The 18,470-nt window shown below is 47.7% G+C and overlaps 1 protein-coding gene across 2 annotated transcripts; it reads right to left on the bottom strand.

Annotated features, from left to right (window-relative positions):
• Positions 1–62: 62 nt before the first annotated feature.
• On the bottom strand, positions 63–18,303 carry LOC109645456 (neurabin-2-like). 2 transcript variants are annotated; one of them, XR_011241061.1, is made up of 16 exons: positions 18,145–18,303; positions 15,042–15,437; positions 14,648–14,856; positions 14,219–14,563; positions 13,354–14,061; positions 8,477–8,609; positions 7,913–8,033; positions 7,331–7,435; positions 6,971–7,106; positions 6,322–6,465; positions 6,011–6,064; positions 5,695–5,826; positions 5,442–5,539; positions 5,258–5,354; positions 1,401–4,996; positions 63–1,370 (listed from the first exon to the last, which is right to left on the bottom strand). XR_011241061.1 is itself a non-coding variant. In XM_069525002.1 (15 exons), the coding sequence occupies exons 2-15, from the start codon at positions 15,349–15,351 to the stop codon at positions 4,943–4,945; spliced, it is 2,646 nt and encodes an 881-aa protein (XP_069381103.1). In that variant the 5' UTR covers positions 15,352–15,437; positions 18,145–18,303; the 3' UTR covers positions 63–4,942. The 2 variants fall into 2 exon arrangements, 1 of the variants encoding a protein (XP_069381103.1); XM_069525002.1 differs by having other exon boundaries at positions 63–4,996.
• Between the last annotated feature and the right edge of the window lie 167 nt (positions 18,304–18,470).

The raw sequence follows: 18,470 nt of genomic DNA, 5'->3' as shown, positions 1-18,470 counted from the left end.
TGGTTTGTTTTTGATTCTAATCACCAAGGTTTTATTTCCAACAAATGGAGACTCACATCAAGTTTCCTCTCGTTCGACATGTTTATTTATTAATGCTGACAGACAGACAGGTATTGGTTCAGACAAACATGGCGGCAACAACCAAAGAAGAAAACCGGGCGGAGAATCTGTCTCCAGGTCACAGCTCGGCCCGACGCACCGTCAGATTGTCCCGCTCTGTCTGTTTTCAGTGAACCCGCCACTCATTCAGGTTTCCTCAGTGTTTGAAGACTGACACTCCTCTTGGATGAGATGGACTTTGGGTATTTGAGCACAATAAAATGAAGCAAATGCAAAAATTCCAACAAACAATACTCTTTAAAAAAAAAAAACATTCCATGTTTCCTTTAGTGATTTTCTGCATTTTGAAACTTTCTCCCAGTTGTTCCCAGGTTCTTAAATGTTGCTGTGTTGACACGTCACGTGAGTCTATAGTCGGTGTTGGTCACAGGCGTCTGTTGGACTGGCTCTGAGGTGTGCACAGACTGGTTACCGGTGGTCACAGGTTCGATTTCCACCCTGAGCGTCAGAATCTGTCGTCACATCAACACGGTGAAAAGAAAGTGAACTCAAACAATCGCCTCGATGCAGCTCTGACCGGGAGGCTCATCAACACGAGTGGACAGGCTTCTCACCACAATCACTATCCTCAACCCTTGAGCAAGGCACTAAACCCTCCAGCTTCGAAAAAGGACAGCTCCCAGAATGCAAAGCAAGGGGAAGAGTGGAGTTTAATAAATAATTTAAAAACACGAGAGGTAACGACGACACTGTCTTCAGTCTGTAACAGTGAACTGCTGCGGTGCTACAATCTGTCAGTCGTCTGTCTGTAATCACCGGGAAGCTCCTCAAACACACGACACACTCTTTTTGTTTTTATGCAGCTGTGAGCGATGGATCACAACTGTGACGGTCAGCTACACACACACACACACACACACACACGTCCGAAGGCTTTGTAAAAGGCAAAAGCAGCAAGTTAACTAACTAAGGTCACTATAACGAGGCAGAGTGACCACTGAGTTCAGATCTTCAACCCTCAGTGACCAACACTTGATTTGGTTATGAAACAGCAACTACACAGCTCACATGTGTTTGACGTCGAGATAAAACTGTAACAGAAGTAATAAAAAATACTTATGGCTGATTTTCATTCCTTTAGAAGTGTTCTCTCCCTCCCGAAGGCCCTCGTTTCCGTCCGACCGGAACGACGCTCGATAACACCGTCGAGAACAAATCTCGGACGGAGTCGAGATCCACATCTCTCCATCCGTTATCTTAGCATACAGGTGTTCACTTGAGGTCGCAGGGCGGAGCTGGAGCTGAACAACCTGGAGCCGAACAACCTGGAGCCGGACAACCTGGAGCCGATCAGCCGGCCCCCGGGTCTGCATGTGGGACTGCGGGAGGACAGACAAGAGCGACCGCAGAAAAACCCAGACATGCAAACTCCGCAAAGAAAGACGGAAGCGGGAAGCTTCTTGTTGCCTGGGTACACAAACTGTTTCCTGCCGTTCAGAGATATGGATTTTGGACTCTTCAGCTCGAGGCTGAAGGCCGGGACGGATTGGTCAACGCAACATCGACGATTTGAATTTATTTCGGTGACAAGAACTGCTGTCTGCATGTTCTGGATTTATTTTTTTAGAGTTATTTTGTGTTTGCAGGATATTGAAACGTTCAATGATTATTTTCAGGGGAGGTTTCAAAGTTATGAGAAAGTTAACAGCTCGGTTCTTTGAGATTAAAGCTAAAAACATGAAATTATGCTCGTGATGAAGTTTAACAGGTTCTGTCCTTCAGCATGAAAACACTGAACAAACAGAACTAACTGGAATGTTCTGTGCTCCATCAACATCTGTACGAAACTTGTGATAGTTTGGACGAAGGTGGCGGACTGACGGACTGACTGACATCTGCAGAACTGACCCACATACATGTTGGTGTTCAGTCTGCGATCAGATCGTTCAGAGTTACACGACAACTGAGATCTCTCTCTCACACACGCTGCAGTTTTTAGAGACGAGGAAAAAGCTGAAAAATTGAGAAGCTGGAAGTCGTTGGAATCATTTGCAATGGTTTATGGGATATGTAGTTCCTTCACTCTTTAAAATAATTATGTACACCTTTACTTCTGAGAACTAGTTGCTCTGAAGCAAATATCTTATGGTCACGATTCATCTCGGAGCTGCTCGACCTGGTTTTCAGGATTTAATGAAACTACTCAACGGAGAGAACGAATAAACGTTTGACTTCCTGAACCAGAGCCGTTCTAGAAGTCGCTCTATAACTCTACAACCTAAAAAGATATTCTTTTCTAATTCAACACCTTCAGACAGTGGGACCCTGTGAGATCTCAGCCGCAGCTGCGTCGTCTCAATGACAACAGGACGTGACCTCAGGGTCACGACGACACGACACAGCAGCGAAACACACAACTGTCACTTGTACCCTGTGGTACTGAGCATCATTTTACTACACAACCTCATCAACCACTGGATAAAACACACAAACTACCGTCACCACGCGATCACAACTCAACCGCTCATGGTCCGATCTTCAATCTCTTGTGGACTCGATCAATCGTGTCCCCCCCCGGGAGAGTTGAGACAAGTCTTCGTCCTCCAGGAGACAATCTGAAGCATTCAGTAAAACGATCTGAGCTTTAACGTGTCAGGGTCACACGTTTCTTACTCTGTTCTAATACTGGCTCTGGGAACACAATGTAGAATTCACTACATTTTATTATTAAGTGGCTGCACAAAATAAATTTGATCTAAATCTTAAAAATATATTTGAAGTTAAGTGAACATGTTTTTTTTTTTTTTAATTGATTGTACTCAATGATTTAAAATGATTGTTGAAATATATACGTTGGGTTTAAAAACACAGTGAAGAGTGAAACATTTCCAAAGGGTCAGAATCTTTTTCTTCTCTTTGTCATTTCTGCACAAACACTGATCGTAAGAGTCAAATATTTTCTTATTCTTTCTCGACGATTGTATTTGGTGTTTTTTCCGCCAGTAGGATGAAAGTAGCACAGATAAATACTTGTCCTGCGTGAGGAGATAAAACATTAGAATATATTCTAGTTCATTTGTTAGCTACAGCGTTCACCCACAGCCCCACGGCTCGTCTGCATCTCAACTTTAGGAATAAGTGAAAAGCTACGTTTGACCTTCGTCTGAATATTAAACTGAATTTAATTTGAAATAAATGTGGTTTGACTTGATATTATTATTTTAAGGTTCAATACAGTTGGTTTCTATTATATATGTTTAATTTAGTAGCTGTTACATTCCAACTTATTTAGTTTCTTCTGTTATTGAATCATTCTGAAACTACTTCTACTTCTACTTCATCATTTCTCTGACTGTAATTTGACCATGGTTGATATTATTAATTCATGTCAGTATTAATATTAGTAAAAGGAAACACTGATGTTCGAGGTCACGTAGACACACGTTTGTTCAACACTCACAGATTCTATCATAATGAAATTTCATTATGTTTCCTGCAGCGTATTAAAGTGAATACTGTCGATCATACTATCATCACAACTCAGACGATCAATATCTGACTCGAAAACACTATTGGTTAGGAATATTTGGCCCCGCCCACTGAGGTTTAACTCAACCAATGAGATTCCGCCTCAGTAAACACACAACGTCGCCTCCGAATGTTTAAACCGAACACATTCTGGCTTTTGAAGCGAATTTCCCCCGAAAAAAAAAAAAAAAAAAAAAGAAAGCGACGTTTTCCTGCACCGACTCTGGAATGAGGTCCAGACGCTGGTGAAGCTCAGGAGGTCGGAGTGCGAATGTAAACCCACAGATAAACACCAACTAATATACAGAAGCTCTAGAAGCACATATAAGACTATTCACACCCTGTCGGCCATTCGTGTTGGTAGAAGAGATGAAACCTGGGAAACGGAACCTTCTGTAACATGGTCACTCGCTCACAGCTCCACCTCACACCCACGTCTTTGCTCAAGCGGTTTAAACACTTTTAAATACACGTGTAGAATATATACAAACAGTTTATGCTCCTGCCTGATTCCTTCCGTCGCTCCCAGAAAAATAGAAAACAAAGGGAGTTCTTTCACGTCCCGCTTTCTGTCACCGATCAGAAATGCGTCGGCCGTCTTTGTTTCCCAGTTCCCTCAGGGTGGTGGCTTTTTCCTTTTGAGAGTTTTCGTCGTGGTTCATCACGACGTCAAGAGGCTCCGCTCCAGGATTCAAGTTTTTAAAAATGAGGTGGCCACTTCTCCTCGTAGTTATTGAAACAACGCGTGTCCTCGTCGCGAGACTCCAGTCCAGTCCCCCCCCCCCCCCCAAACAAATAAAAGAGACGGCTCGGCGGCCGCCTGGTTCACAAAGCAGCACGACGACAACCACGTGACCTTCGTCCTTTTTTTCCCATTCCCTCGTATTCTTTTCATTCTCGCGCTCTGCCACTTTATAAAGCACTTAGTGACAAGCCTGTTTATTAAAAGCGCTTTTTAAAATAAGTTGAGTTGAAGCCTGGTGAGACGAGGAGACGTGAAAACAAATCAATGAATGTGGGGGTTTTTTTTGTGTTGATCGCCAAGCCGGTTGCCAGGTAGACACACGAGGAGGATTGTGGGTATTACCGATGGTGCATTCTGGGATTGGTTACTGACTGATTGAGCTCAAAGCAGTGGGCAGATGTCAGATGAGAAGCTGCGTCTGTCCTCTTCGTACGTCGTCGCCCTCCTCATCCTCTTTATAGTTGTCGTCCTTTAATCCCCTCCCCCCCCCCCCCTCGTTCCCTGTCTGTGCAGTAAATGGTTGATTGGAATGAAACACGGCCCCCGGTCAGGATGAAGGCGGAGACCCTCCTCTTCCGTCACAGAAAGGAGGTAGCGAGTAGCAGCAGCTTAAGAGGGTTTGGGCGTCTTCAGAGATTCCACTTTGGTCTCCAAGTCTGAAATCTGTGGAAACAGCAACAAAGTGGATGATGAGGAAATATATTTAACTTTTGTTTGTGTGTCGAATCGAAACATCTGGGTCAGAACAACAAGAAGACAAACATCTGCAGTATTCCTGATCCACAGAGAGACCGGATCAAGATTCGGACTTAAAAAAAACATTTAAATGAAATAAAGATTAACAGGAAGAGTCTTTATACTTGAGAGGAAACACAAAGTGAAACTGAAGAAACAAGATAAAATCAGGTGGCTGCGTTTCATCACCTTTTCCTGCAGGTTGTCCGTCTCTTCTTTGTGCGTCGCCTCGCTCTCTTCTTCCGCCCGACGCTGAGCCGTCTCCTTCTTCAGATGCTCAATCTCCCTGCAAAATAAACACACACACACACACACACTTGAGTTTTGGTTTCGCTGACTCTTCTCTAAGTTTTGTTGTTTCGTTCGTTCGTACTTCTGCTGGTACTCTTTGATCAGTCTCTTGGCTTTGCTGTATTTCCGCTCTAGGGTTTGGTACTGAGACTGGGTTTCCTTTAGGTGTTCGTCCACTGCCTGAACACACACACACACACACAGAGTTAGTAAAAGTAAACAATGCATCTTTTTTTTTATTCTTAATGATTAAATATTCATCATTATCCAAAAAACAAACCCGCTCCCTGAAGCTTCCACTCACGAGTCGCCTCCTTCCTTCTCTAGTCAATTACCTTACACAGGGACTGAGCCTCCATCCAGTAGCCCTCCAGCTTCTCCATCCTCTCTTTGCTGTCCCGGATGTTTTGCTCCAGCTGAGCTCGCTCCATCCGCCAACGCAACTTATCCTGCTCCGCGTGAGCCAGCTGGAGGAGAGGGGGGAGTCAGTGTGGGAGGGAGGGGGAGGTGCGTGGGAGGCAGAGGGAACGTTAAGTCATCGTACAGCCACAAAAAGAACTGATGTCATGCTCGTGCACATTCTCCTCTGCAACAGAAGCTGGATATTTGTGTTTCATTGCTGCATGTTGAGACTGGACTTCACGGTCTTACCTTCCTCTTCAGCAGCTGGATCTCCGCCTGCGTTACAGCGTGTTTAATCTGGAGCTGTGGACAGAGGCCGAAATAAATCCCAGATAGAAGTCAGCGACCGATAAACTACAAGTGAAATAAATGATTTAAAGAACTAAAATATCAGTGGAGCTCACACTTCCACCGAGTTTCCTTAAATTAAATCAAGCTGCACCAAATCTTTTTACACATTCATGAATATCAGTCCCCTACATGTGCCTGATTAGAGGAAAACAGCGTGTGGGAAACAATAAGAGTTATTAATATGTTCCTAAATAAAAAAATAAACACACCTCCTTGAATTTGTGGGCCAGCTTCTCAGGGTCCAGTTCCACAGGAGACAACATGTCCTGGTTCTCCGCCAGGTCGAAAACCTCGATGGAGTTTGGAAACACCGGACTCATCTCCTCCTCCTCGTCTGTTGCGTATTCACCTGTCTGCAGCAAGAGACGAGGGGGGGGTATGCAGTACTTATATATAAATATGAAGTTTTGCATTGTGTATTCGCTTTCTTTAGCAGCAGACATGAAAACAACGATGAGGACAACAGTCCCCTTATGAAATAACATTTAAATATAATATTTTCAAGGGAAAAGCTCCATCTCACAATAGTTTCTGTCTTTGCGCATCTGAAATAATGAAAGATTCTTTAAGATAAGGGTGAGGAGAGATAACTGTGTGAGAGTTCTTCACAATAAACACTGTCTGTTACACTCTCTGACCACAAGATGGAGACGCTGGACCAGGTGAGAAGCTACAGGCCATGTGGTGACATTCAGACGACATTTTGTTACACACACAGACACACAACTTCCTCTTTTCATTTCCTGCAGCGAAAGAAAGCCGATGATTTTGCCGACAAATAAATACATGTGGCCTCACACACACACACACACAGTTTTGTGTGAATCGTGTTGTGTGCATGTCCAACTTGTCGTGTACCTCTTCATCGTCGTCCATGTACTGTTTGTATCTCTGCTCCATCATCTCTCTCTGCCACCTCTCCTGCTCCAGAGTCTGCTGGATCAGCTGAGCCACTTCGCTCTGCTCGCCAGGCTTCTCCCGGCCAATCACAAACCTGCAAAACGTTCAACGCACACCGGTGACGGAGCTGAAAACATCCGGTATCCATCGTCCAGGTTCAAGAACTCAACACAATTCACAAACGATGTATTGCTCAAAATGCATCAAACTGCAAAACTGAAAACATAAAAACACAAACAATCACAAACCTGAACTTTTCAGCACAAAGTGATAAAGTGAGTGTGTGTGTGTTAGTGTGTGTGTGTGTGAGAGACTGACTTGACGGTGCCGGTGGTGTTGCGGAGGACGGAGGCAGCGAAGCACTGAGTGACACCGACCAGGCTGGTTCCATCGACCTCCACGATCAGATCGTTCACCTGGATCCTTCACATGGTGACAAACATGACAATCACACACTGTGATCACTGTGACCGAGGAACCTTTGGGGAAATGAGGTCGGGAAGTCGAAGCACATTCATTACATACAGCTATTGTTCACCGAGACAACAGGCGGAGCTCGTTAACTCCACCTTAATCTACGTGTTGTTGTTTTCCTGTCTGCACCTGAACCCAACACGAAGGGGATTCGTGAGACTGGTTCCATTAAAGTCTCCTTCGATGTTTCCTTTCACCCTTAGAGAAAGGAAGGCTCCAACGGGCGGATCCTTCACCGGGCCCAACGTATCCCAGGATTCATTGCACTTTGCTTCGATTTATGAATATGGGCTGTTCAAATTAAATCTGATTGATTCATTACTGAAAATACAGGATTTCATGTCAGAGATTCTTGGGTCAGATTCCTTCCTGGGAGCAGGAGCGTGTGACTGTGTGTGTCGGACACGAGAGGAAGTGAGACTGTACCTGCCGTCCCTCTGTGCAGCTCCGCCCTCCGTCACCGTCTTAACGAAGATCCCCAGTTTCTCCAGGCCCATGTCAGCTCCTGCACCCATTCCTATGATGCTGATACCCAGGCCGTCACTGTCTGAGACACACAGACACATACCACGAACGCTACACATCAAGACGTGTACACGTACATCGTACTACGCGCTAACAGACGGATGTGTATTCGCGGTGTAACCCTGCTCAGACCAATAAATATACTTCGTTAAATATTCAAAGCTGCTGAACATCCGTCGGTTCTGTGGCTGTGACGCTTTAAGAGCAGCTGTCACGGATGGTTGCTGGTTCAAATCCACTGCCTCCAGAATTCCTAGCTGCTAATTAGGCTAATCTGCGCTAAATTCAATCCCATAAAGGGATTATGGAGTCGAGGCAGACAGACAGTGTAAACGTCCGCTAACAGCGTCCTGTCAGTGTGTGTGTGTGTGTGTGTGTGTTTCATAAGAGGCTTGACTGAGTGACTCTCAAAGATTGTAACGTACGTGTGTGTGTGTGTGTGTGTGTGTGTGTGTGTGTGTGTACCTTTCTCCAGCTCAACAGGAAATAGATCCAGCTTCTCGACTCTCTTCTCCAGCTCGTACTCGGCCGAGGCGGCCATTGGATCGACGTCATCGTTGCGTCGGTCGTAGTCTTCGTTGGAGTACGTGGTGAAGACCTATAAACAGGGCAGAGGTCAAAGGTCAGCTTCTCTAGTTCCCATGAACACGCACGTTCATGCAGAGGGTGCGGCACGTCTTCTGTCACACTCCATCTGCACCTTTAGAATTCCCACTGGAGCCCTCAGGTTAGTGGACGACCCTCTGTACCCCCTGTGCCACAGCCCTGTGTGCGTATGTTACATATACATATTAAAATGCACCATTCTCCTCCGGCCCCTCTCATGAGACATATTCACCAAAGACACTTCCTTCCTCCCTTCCCATCCTTTCTCCTGCTCGCCATCTGGCCCCTCCCCCCTCTCTAAAAGGTCAGCAGCATCTGTCGCCCCGCTGACCATCTCTGTGATCACATGACCGGTTTCCTTGACTACCACGGGCTTGCCCACTGTGACATTGGCACGGGAACAGATTTGCTCGCCCGGTCTCTCTCTCTCTCTCTGTCCCTGTCTGGCAGATATGCTAATATGTGATAGCGTGTGTGTGTGTGTGTGTGTGTGACAGAGTCCGTCATGTGTAGGAGGTGCTTGTTACAGTATTATTTATATTGTGTGTGTGTGTGTGTGTGTACACACACACACACACACACAATCAGGGTGAGAGGGCGTGATTGTCAAACTCCTTCCTGTTGTCATATTTCCTTCCTGTTGAGAAACTTTAAAGCGTGTGTGTGTGTGTTAAAGTCTCCGTCTGAGCTCTGTGTGTTTATCCAGTAGTTTATAGAAAAGAGGTGGGATTCAAACCAGGAACCTTCTTGCTGTGAGGTGCTAATCACTGCACCAGCGCGCCACCCTTCATTCAAACAGCGAAACAATGTAAAGGAGGTCGAACGTCTAGACCACTTCTCTGTGTCGGTGCTTTATAGTTATTGTGTTCTAGAGAAGAACTTCATCGTAACATATAGAATATATAAGATAAACAAAGCCAGGGTCGGCATGTCGGGCAGATTTGAGTCTCCGATGAAATAAAGAGAAATGCAGCCGAACATCACAAGGTTTTCCACTTATTGCAACAATAATATGCATTTTATTTTGGCGGCTGCAGCTCGGCTCATGTGACGCTCTAGAACAAATCTGAGCGAGTTTAAAACAGACTCTCCTTTAACTCACTAAACCTCCGGCCCCCGGCTCCTGCAGAGCCTGAGACAGACGACCTGAAAAACATGTTTTATTTAAAATCTAAAACCAGGAAATAGTTGAGACTTATATAGAATATAAATTGATTTAAGTGTAAAATGGTTTTAATTAAATGTTTCAGTCGCTAAGAGAATTCAAGAAGTCATTTGTGCAGTTGAGCAGTGAACTCTCATACTGAGCTTTACTCGTCCCCAAAGGCAGCGTCTATAACAGAAGAAGCATAAATAACTGTTTATTGACTCACATGTGCAGGACAGGAGCTTTAATAACTCTCGCTCTGAGGCGTCCGCAAACCAAGACGCCCGAGTGGACCGGACCCAAACACAAGACACAACAACTCTACATGTCTTTGACTTGACCGTGCCTCGTAAAATTGACAGCCACTGCATAATCTGGCCAATCACGAGCCAGCTGGAGGAGAGCCAGGCCACAGTCCTGCAGGAGGCGGCGGAGCCTCCAGCTCCTGAGGCCGAGCCGCCTCTCTGAACTCATGGTTGTGTCTTGACTGGAGGCCTCAGCGAGTCACAACCAATCACACGCACCGAACAGAACTCAGGTCACTGACAGATGCAGTTTGGGAGCAGGAGTCGTTTGTTCGACACAACGTTGAGCTCTGGACACACAACCAGTGTGTATTCAGGAGAACTCATTCACCGCCACATTCACTTCCCTTGTTTAGAGTTTTACAAACAAGCACCAAACGGTCAGGATTATAATTTAAATTATAATTTAGTTCTGCATTTATCCATGCACCTGCTCCATGTCACCGTGTCCAGTGGAGCATCGTGTCCAAGTCGTGTACTTGAAGAGGTCTGACTGGATTCAATCACACACTTCACTGAAATCAGAGGTGTCGGAATATGTCGTGTCATGTTCGTAAAAACTCAGCGTATGAAAACACAGAGGCATAATGTAGGAGAAGAACACGAACATGTTCCTGCATGAGGCTGATTGTTGGTTGAACGACGTGCAGAGAAGTTCGCCCGCATGTTTTTCAGCTTCTCTATGTTCTGTATTTTTACAGTGAAACATGTCTTCCAACAACACACACACACACACACAGGTGGGACTGGCTTGACGTTTGCAGGAAGGTTTTCTGTCTGTCTCTGTCTGTCTCTGTCGGTCGAGGTGGGACTGTGTGTTGCAGACGTGAACGCAGGTTAAAATAAGTTCTGATGTAAGACAACAACATATATATTGCACCGTATATCTGCTGGAGACGTCTTTGGGCGTCGGCGCTCTTCAGGGTTATAATTTGGCCGAGCTGAGGGAGCAGCGGAGGAAACATTCTCACGACTCCTGTTTGGTCAGTGACAGGACTCAACTGTCGTAGAAATCCACACGGTGTCCAGTCTGTCCACACTTCCCCCGGAGGATTAGAGACGAAGTTCGGAAACGCTGCTGGTCCCGTCTGTCTGTTGTCTTTGCAAATCCCTGATTTTACTTTCTCCACCATTGTTGCTTCTGGTTTGTGGCCCGGCTCTTTCTGCAGCTGACAACCAGATACTTCCTGTTTACACCAGCACACACACGTGTCCAGTGTCCGTGAGTGGTCGGTCACTGGTGTGGACGGAGATGGTTTCAGTTTGAGAACACTGTAGCAGCGTTCGTCGTGTAAAATCAGTTTTTCTTTAAACGATCTCAGTCTGGATCAGGTGCATCACTGAACATAAATACACACAGCAGGGGGGGGGGGGTCATCCAAACAAAGGTCTGCTCTGTTATCGGCCTCCCGTGTGTGTGTGTGTGTGTCCTTTCCCCAAGGACAACAAACACACCCTGCCACATTCCAACCACCTGACAGAGGTACACTTGTACTTCACAACTGAGCGCAGACAAATCCACTGAGTGTGTGTGTGTGTGTGTGTGTGAGGTTTTCTACAGCCTGCGATCGATCCACGATCATTTCTCCGCGTTCACGACCGTCCAGAGCCTCCGTGTCAGGGCGGCTGATAAACTCACGTGTTGCGGAGAGAGGCTGGAGGTCTGAGCGCTCTGTGTTCTGCCTGATGAAGGGACTTGTGACGTTAAAGCAACAATTAGCAACCAGTTTTGACACTGAACACCAGACATGCCCGAACAGAGAGTCTGCTCACGGCCTTTCTGTTCCCTGCAGCAGAACGAGTTCCTGGTTCAAATCCACTGTCGCGGGGTTTCTCTCACTCCGCACAGCGATGCCACGCTGGACGCTAACCCATGATCCATCTAAACATGAATTTACTGTGAGGTACATGAAGACAGTTCCAATGAACTGATTCAAACCGGTCTGCAGTCGACTGCTCTGAGGAGCCGAGTGTCCTCACAGTGTGAAATATGGCTCTGAGAGAACACCTGTACATTCTCCATGACTCCAGTCCAGGCCTGTTCGATTTATCACTGCTACGAGCAACAACAACTATTCAACATCGAAGCTAAATCCACACTGCGAGAAACGCACATCACATGACCGCTCTCGTACAGCACAGCACGAGAGTCGGGGTGAGGGACCGCGGCTCCTTGTAGAAGGTGCGGCTTTGAAAAAAAGAATCTCAGCGTCAGTCGCACGTCGCTCACAGCGAGTGACGAGACAGACACAGAAGTGAAGGAAGCGGCTACAGGAAGTGTGATCCAGAAAACAGCAGAATCATTCTGACTCAAACAGATTCAGCGGCAGATTCTTTATCTTCAATACATATGACTTCTCTGTACTTCAGTACACGTCCCACATACACACTGATAACAAAGCATCACACCTGCATCATTTGTGTTCTGGTTTCAAACAAACAGGTGGTGCGGCTGCTCTGACTCTGGCTCGGCAGCGAACTGCAGCAGCTGCCTTCAGTCGATCTGCGCCGCCTCAGGCCACAGATCCACTTTTAGCTGCACTGTGGCTTCAGAGGTCGGCGGTTAAATGTTTCAAGAAAATGAAAAGAATTCATGTTAGACCTCAGGTCTGGCCCCCCCGCTCCACCGCGTACATGAGCGGACATGACAGGGGAAGTGTGATCCTCGCTGCCTGTGTCCGTCACACACACTGTCCTGCTGTGAGACGTCTCTCCAGGTCTGTCATGACGCTCTACACTCTGTTTGCTCTGCTGAGCTGTTCAACGGCTTTTCTATCGCTGCGTGTTGAGACGTGTTTCACGATCGGCTGGGTTCAACCAGCTGACTGCGGCAGTGAGGGGGTGTGCAGGAGAAACAAGCGATACAGTATAAGAAGAGCTTCTGCTAAATCAACACACACACACTGACATCGACAGACACACACACACACACACACACACTGTGTGAGCTACAGTCAGCAGGATTTACTGTGGGGAAATTAAAGAGCAAAAATCCCCCCATCAACACTTTGTGTGTGTGTGTGTGTGTGTGTGTGTGTGTGTGTGTGTGTGTGTGTGTGTGTGAAATGTTAAAGAAGGAGGAAGTCAGCCAGTCATTTCCGTCACATTTCCGTCTGTTCTCTTATAGTTTAGTTTGTGTGGTGGTCGATGGTTGAACACATATGATGCATATCTTCATGAGAACGTGTGTGTGTGTGTGTGTGTGTGTGTGTGTGTGTGTGTGTGTGTGTTGTGACACTACAACAGATTATGATGAGAAAGAATAAAGACAGAAACTCCCTCACCTTGATTGGCTCAGTGCTAAATTGAATCTTCCTATTGGATGGCGCGGGCTCCTCTTCCTCAGGGAGGCCTGCAATCTCTGAACAACTGGTCTCCGGCTGATACGGCTCCTCGTCTTCCTCGTCCTCATCGTCCAGTTGGCTCCCCCCAGAGTCCTCCTCCCCAAGTCCGCTGTACGCGCTGATATCCACCAGATCCCCCTCCGAGTAATCCTCCTTCCTCGAGCCATCGTCATCGTTCTCCTCATCCTCTTCCTCCTCTTCCTCGCCCCTCCTCTCAAAGTCGGCTCCTTTCTCCTTCGAGGAAGGAGTAGAACCTGGAGGCTCCTTCTCTCCATTTTCCAATGAGGCATGAACCTCTGCCTGCACCAGCCTGGCTTCGACCTCGGACCCGTCGGCGGACCCGTCCAGATCATCAGCTTGTGGCTCCCGGTCTGTGGCAGCCGCCGTACTCGAGCCCCTGGCTTCAGTCACCGTCGACTGGGCCTCTGAACCTGGTTTGGCCTCTGAGGAGGAAGAGGAGGACGTGACAGCCGATGAGGAGGAGGAGGAGGTGGAGGAGTTGGAGAGCTGGTCTCCTGACTGTCTGAGCCCATCCTTCTCCTCGCTGGTCACCTCTCCTTCTGAACCTGCCACTTCCGACCGCTCCGGTGCTTGAGCAACTCCTGCTTTCTCCTCGGGGGCCTCTTTACCAGGAGGCATTGACTTTGCCTGAGAGATAGAGAGAGAGAGAGAGAGAGATAGAGAGAGAGAGAGAGAGAGAGAGAGAGAGAAAGAGAGAGAGAATCAGTTCACAGCCTTTATGCAAATTAACCAGCTTCCTTTTCTTATTTCCTGCACTTTTCTAAGTTGAACACATCCCCCACACCTTCCTGCTGACAGCCTCTCCTCTGGCTGGAGGTTTGGGCTTTGGAGCCAGGGCAGGCGCTGACCGACGCTGGGGGGGGGTGAGACTGTTTGGCTGCTCGCCCTTCTCGAACACGGCGCTGAGCTGGCTCACGGTGGGGCTGACGGCGTCACCGGGCCCGACTGAAGCTGCAGCAGCAGGAATGCAAGAGGGAGGTGGAGCGGGAGCGGAAGGTGGGGGGTCGTCAAGTCGGTCCAGAGCCTCAGTGGAGCCGTTAAAGCGGGCCACGACATCTAGACGGCTGCCCTGGAAGCCCGAGGCCCGCTCCTTCTTCAGCAAGATCCGGTTCGTGGCCGCTTGCTTCTCCTGGAGGACACACAAAGACTCAGCTTTTAATCTCTGGCCGACAAGTAAATACACAAACGTTCACACCACACGGACCCTTCTGACCTGGAGGGTCCGCTGCTCAAAGATCCTCCTGGTCTCCTGCAGTTTGGTGAAACCCACGGAGGAGCTCTCGCCTTCCCCACTTGGTTTAGAGTCAAACCGGTTGACCCTCTCTGAGACCGTGCCTCCGAGTTTGAGCAGGGCGCTGTGGTCCACGTTCTCGTTGAGGCTGGAGGCCCGTGGCAGCGACAGTTTGACCGACTGTTCTATACCTGAGAGGGAAGAGGAGGAAAAACTTTTAACAGTGAATGAAGTTGGTTCAGGTTCTAGCAAATAGTTAATTCCAAGCTTTGCTCCACCCCCCAACAAATAGCAGCTGACCAAATGAAGTTATACTCCTTCTAACACGGTTTGTTTTCAAAGCTTCAACAAAAACCAGACCGCTGACGCTCCGTACCGATCATTTTGGCTCCGTCCTCCTCGTCTCCCGGTGACTGCATCTGCATGAACATGTTCTTGATGCGGTGAACGTTGGATCCATATCTCCGGTCTCTCCCGGTCGGGCGAGGCAAGGGAGTGGGTTTGGACGCAGGGTCAGAGCCCCCGTTGGCGGCATTGTTGAGGTGGTCGGTGGCCTTCTTCAGAGCCGCCAGCCCCGCCTCATAGGCGTTGCGATGGGGTGAGGGACTCCGCAGGTTTGAGCTCCCGCTTCCCCCGTTGCTCCCACCGGACGCCCCGTTGCCCGAAGGGCGCTCAGTCTTCATCATGTTTGGTAAATCAGATGCCCCCTGATGAACGGCAGGTCAGCAGGGACGAGGATGACAGCATCCTGGAGCTGTTTGACGGTCACCTCCTGAAGCACAGACACAGATCAATCATTTTAATCATTTTCTGTGATCACCGATCGATAACAGACCCCAGGAGGAGATGCCCGAACAAAGAGACTTGATATAATTACTCTCAAGCTCCTGCTCTCTGTCCTGATTAAAGCGACCACGCAAACTTTTAGTTTAACTGATGTTCGTCTGCTGCTTCTTCTATAAAAAGTAACTTCACGAGTTAATAATCACACAAAACAGAAACGATCAGCGAGTCGCTCTCACTCAAGAAAGACTTTTAATCAATAGTCAGTTTCCTGGATGCATTTTTAAAAACAGTCTAGAAGCTGAACTCAAACAGCAAAACAGTTCAACTGATGAAACAATGAACACTTTCAAGATTATGTGAAAATAAATGTTTTTTTTTGCGACTTCAGATTATTAAAATCAAACGTGGACAGAGGCGGACGCAGCCTCCAGCAGACTGTGGGATTCACAGCTGAGGTGTGAAGATTCACGCTGTCGTTCAAGTTACATTAACACAATTATACAACATGAAGCTCAACACTTGTCAACACAAATCAAACGTCTGTGTACGTTGGTTCCCTCGAGTCCAAACGAGACAAATATTTAAGTCAGATTTAAAGTTCAACCTTCTCTTCAACATGGACCATGTTCTCTCAGACAAAAGCCAGATGTTTGACCAACACATTATTTTCTCTTCAACTCATTAATCTTCAGAAAACAGTCAAATTTACGTTTGTTGTTGAAACAAACTATTTGTCTCCTCACTTTCTAAAAACCTGCTGAAACAATAAAACTCCAGTGGAGTCAGTCACAGCAGCTACAAACACAAATATGCATCTGGACTGAAAGCGGAGGAAACATGTCGGATCATGTTTGTGTTTATCTGGCGACGTTCATTGCATCCATGGCGACGCTTAACACTCTGGATGTTGGACGGAAAATAAAAAGCTGAAGAATTAAACAGGCACAGGTGTAAAAACTGCTGAAAGGCATCCTGGGTAACGTAGGAAAAGGTCAATCAAGTTCCTCCCTGGCCTCCGCACTGACTCCAGATGGCACCGCTGACCACGGGAGGACCAACGCACACAGACACACACTGCAGCCGCTGTACGTCTTGTGACACTGTGTTGCCAAATCGCAGATCGTCACACAATGATCATGTGAACCAACGCCTACAGAATCTCACACACACACACACACACACACACACACACACACACACACACACACACACACACACACACACAGACACACACACAGGTCAATCCATTCTGAAATAAAAACATCACAGCACAACCACGGCTCGTCTGCCTGCACCGATCACCTCCGTCTCACAATCATCATAACTTCGTGTTGATGTACAAACTGTTTTTTTGTTCTACGCACTCGTGCAAATGTGTTTATGATGCACATTCTCACATTTTGTATTTTATTCTAGATTCTCTTCACCGCCTCAGTCTGAGCGTGTGGATCAATGAAGTTCTGTCGTCTTCATAATCTTATAAAACAAGTGTACCACAGCTTTCACCCACCTGCTCCGCATCATTAGAAACAGAAGGATGCTGACAAACGACTCCATGACGTGATGCTCTCATCATGTATGTGCTGTCACTCTGAGGACGTATGACCAATCACATATGTGTGTGTGTGTGTGTGTGTGTGTGTGTGTGTGTGTGTGTGTGTGTGTGGTCAGCACGTGACACACTGCAGCCACAGCTCCACATGCTCCTGCACTGTGTTAATATGCTGAGTGATAATAATCCCTCATGGCTGCAGCATCTCCTGCGTCACTGCTGCACAGAGAAAACAACATAACAACGACTGCATCTGTTCACATGCACAATCCCTGCATCTGTGCAGGAGACGCTGCCCAGGCCTCGTGCAAAGGTCCACACACACGCACACGCACACAGACACACACACACAGAGAGGCTGCTGCTGCTGGCGAGAGAGGGGCTTTGTTGGCATATCCTCCATATGCTGCCTGCTCCGAACCTCCATCCAAAAACAGCCTTTCTTGGAGGGCGCTGCTTTTCTAGCATGAATGTTCAAAGATACAATCACACTTAACACCTGTTTTGAATCATTGTGATGTGAGGAGTCATTCGGCGCGTATATTATACACAAAGTACTGTTTACTACATTTCAAGGCCCGTGTGTTTGTGTGGCTCGCGTGTTGTCCCGTCATTAGCCTAACGTCAAAATACACGCGAGCTGAGCGCTGTGCTCGCAAGAATTATTGGATTTTAATTTGAATGAAGCGAAGTTTGATTCATCATTCATGAGCCGAATTATACAGAAGACCTCGAGGAATGCGAATCTCTATGAATTTGCGGCCTTGGATGTGTTTACTTCTGCGAGGAGGCACGGGAATCTAAAACAGCCAGATTTACAATGGGGTTCTGCGTGGCGTTCTTTCCGGAGTCGAGCGGGCGGTTATCGGGGGTTTTGTCCCAGTTCCGGTGGATCGTGTCGGTCACATTCGGCGCAAACTGACGGTGACGGCGATCAGCCGCAGCGGGCCGTGCTGGAACGTGTCACCGACCGGTTCGGAACCCGGAGGCCGGCGGATGGTTCGCCAGGCCCCGCTGCTGCGCCGCGTCGCTTCCTGGAGCCTCGCACACACCGACACAATGAAACAACAGCAGCCGGAGAACAGGCCCGAGGAGCCGGGAGGAGCCGGGGCTCGGTGCGGCCTCTGCCCGTCTCTCATACCTTGTGTCGCGGTCTGGAATCGCTCCTGCGTCCGTTAGGATCCGAGGTGGAGACGCTCCATTGTCCTGCAGCTGCTGATTCCTCCTCCAGAGGGAGAACACACACTGAGACTCCACTCCTCCCTCATCTGCTCTCATCCCTCCCTCTTCCTCTCCTCCTCCTCCTCCTCTTCTGCTCCTCCCTCATCATCTGTTTTCATCCATCCCTCCTCCTCCTCTTCCTCTACTCCTCCAGCATCATCTGTTTTCAACTAGGCCTGCTCCTCTTCGTCCATTCCTACTCCTCTTCTCCTCTTCTCCTCTTCTCCTCCTCCTTTTCTCTGCCTT

The sequence above is a fragment of the Paralichthys olivaceus genome, chromosome 5, assembly GCF_024713975.1.
Source record: "Paralichthys olivaceus isolate ysfri-2021 chromosome 5, ASM2471397v2, whole genome shotgun sequence".
NCBI lineage: Eukaryota > Metazoa > Chordata > Actinopteri > Pleuronectiformes > Paralichthyidae > Paralichthys > Paralichthys olivaceus.
Note: the sequence above shows the minus strand (reverse complement) of the source record. Positions and strands in the feature narration are given on the sequence as shown.

Bases quoted from the DNA above. Each gene is read 5' to 3' on its own strand.
- LOC109645456 (XM_069525002.1), bottom strand. From the start codon at position 15,351: ATGATGAAGACTGAGCGCCCTTCGGGCAACGGGGCGTCCGGTGGGAGC. The intron at 6,065-6,321 runs GTGTGTTTATTT...CTCTGTCCACAG, and splicing joins TGGCCCACAAATTCAAGGAG to CTCCAGATTAAACACGCTGT. The intron at 5,827-6,010 runs GTAAGACCGTGA...CCTCTCCTCCAG, and splicing joins TCCAGCTGCTGAAGAGGAAG to CTGGCTCACGCGGAGCAGGA.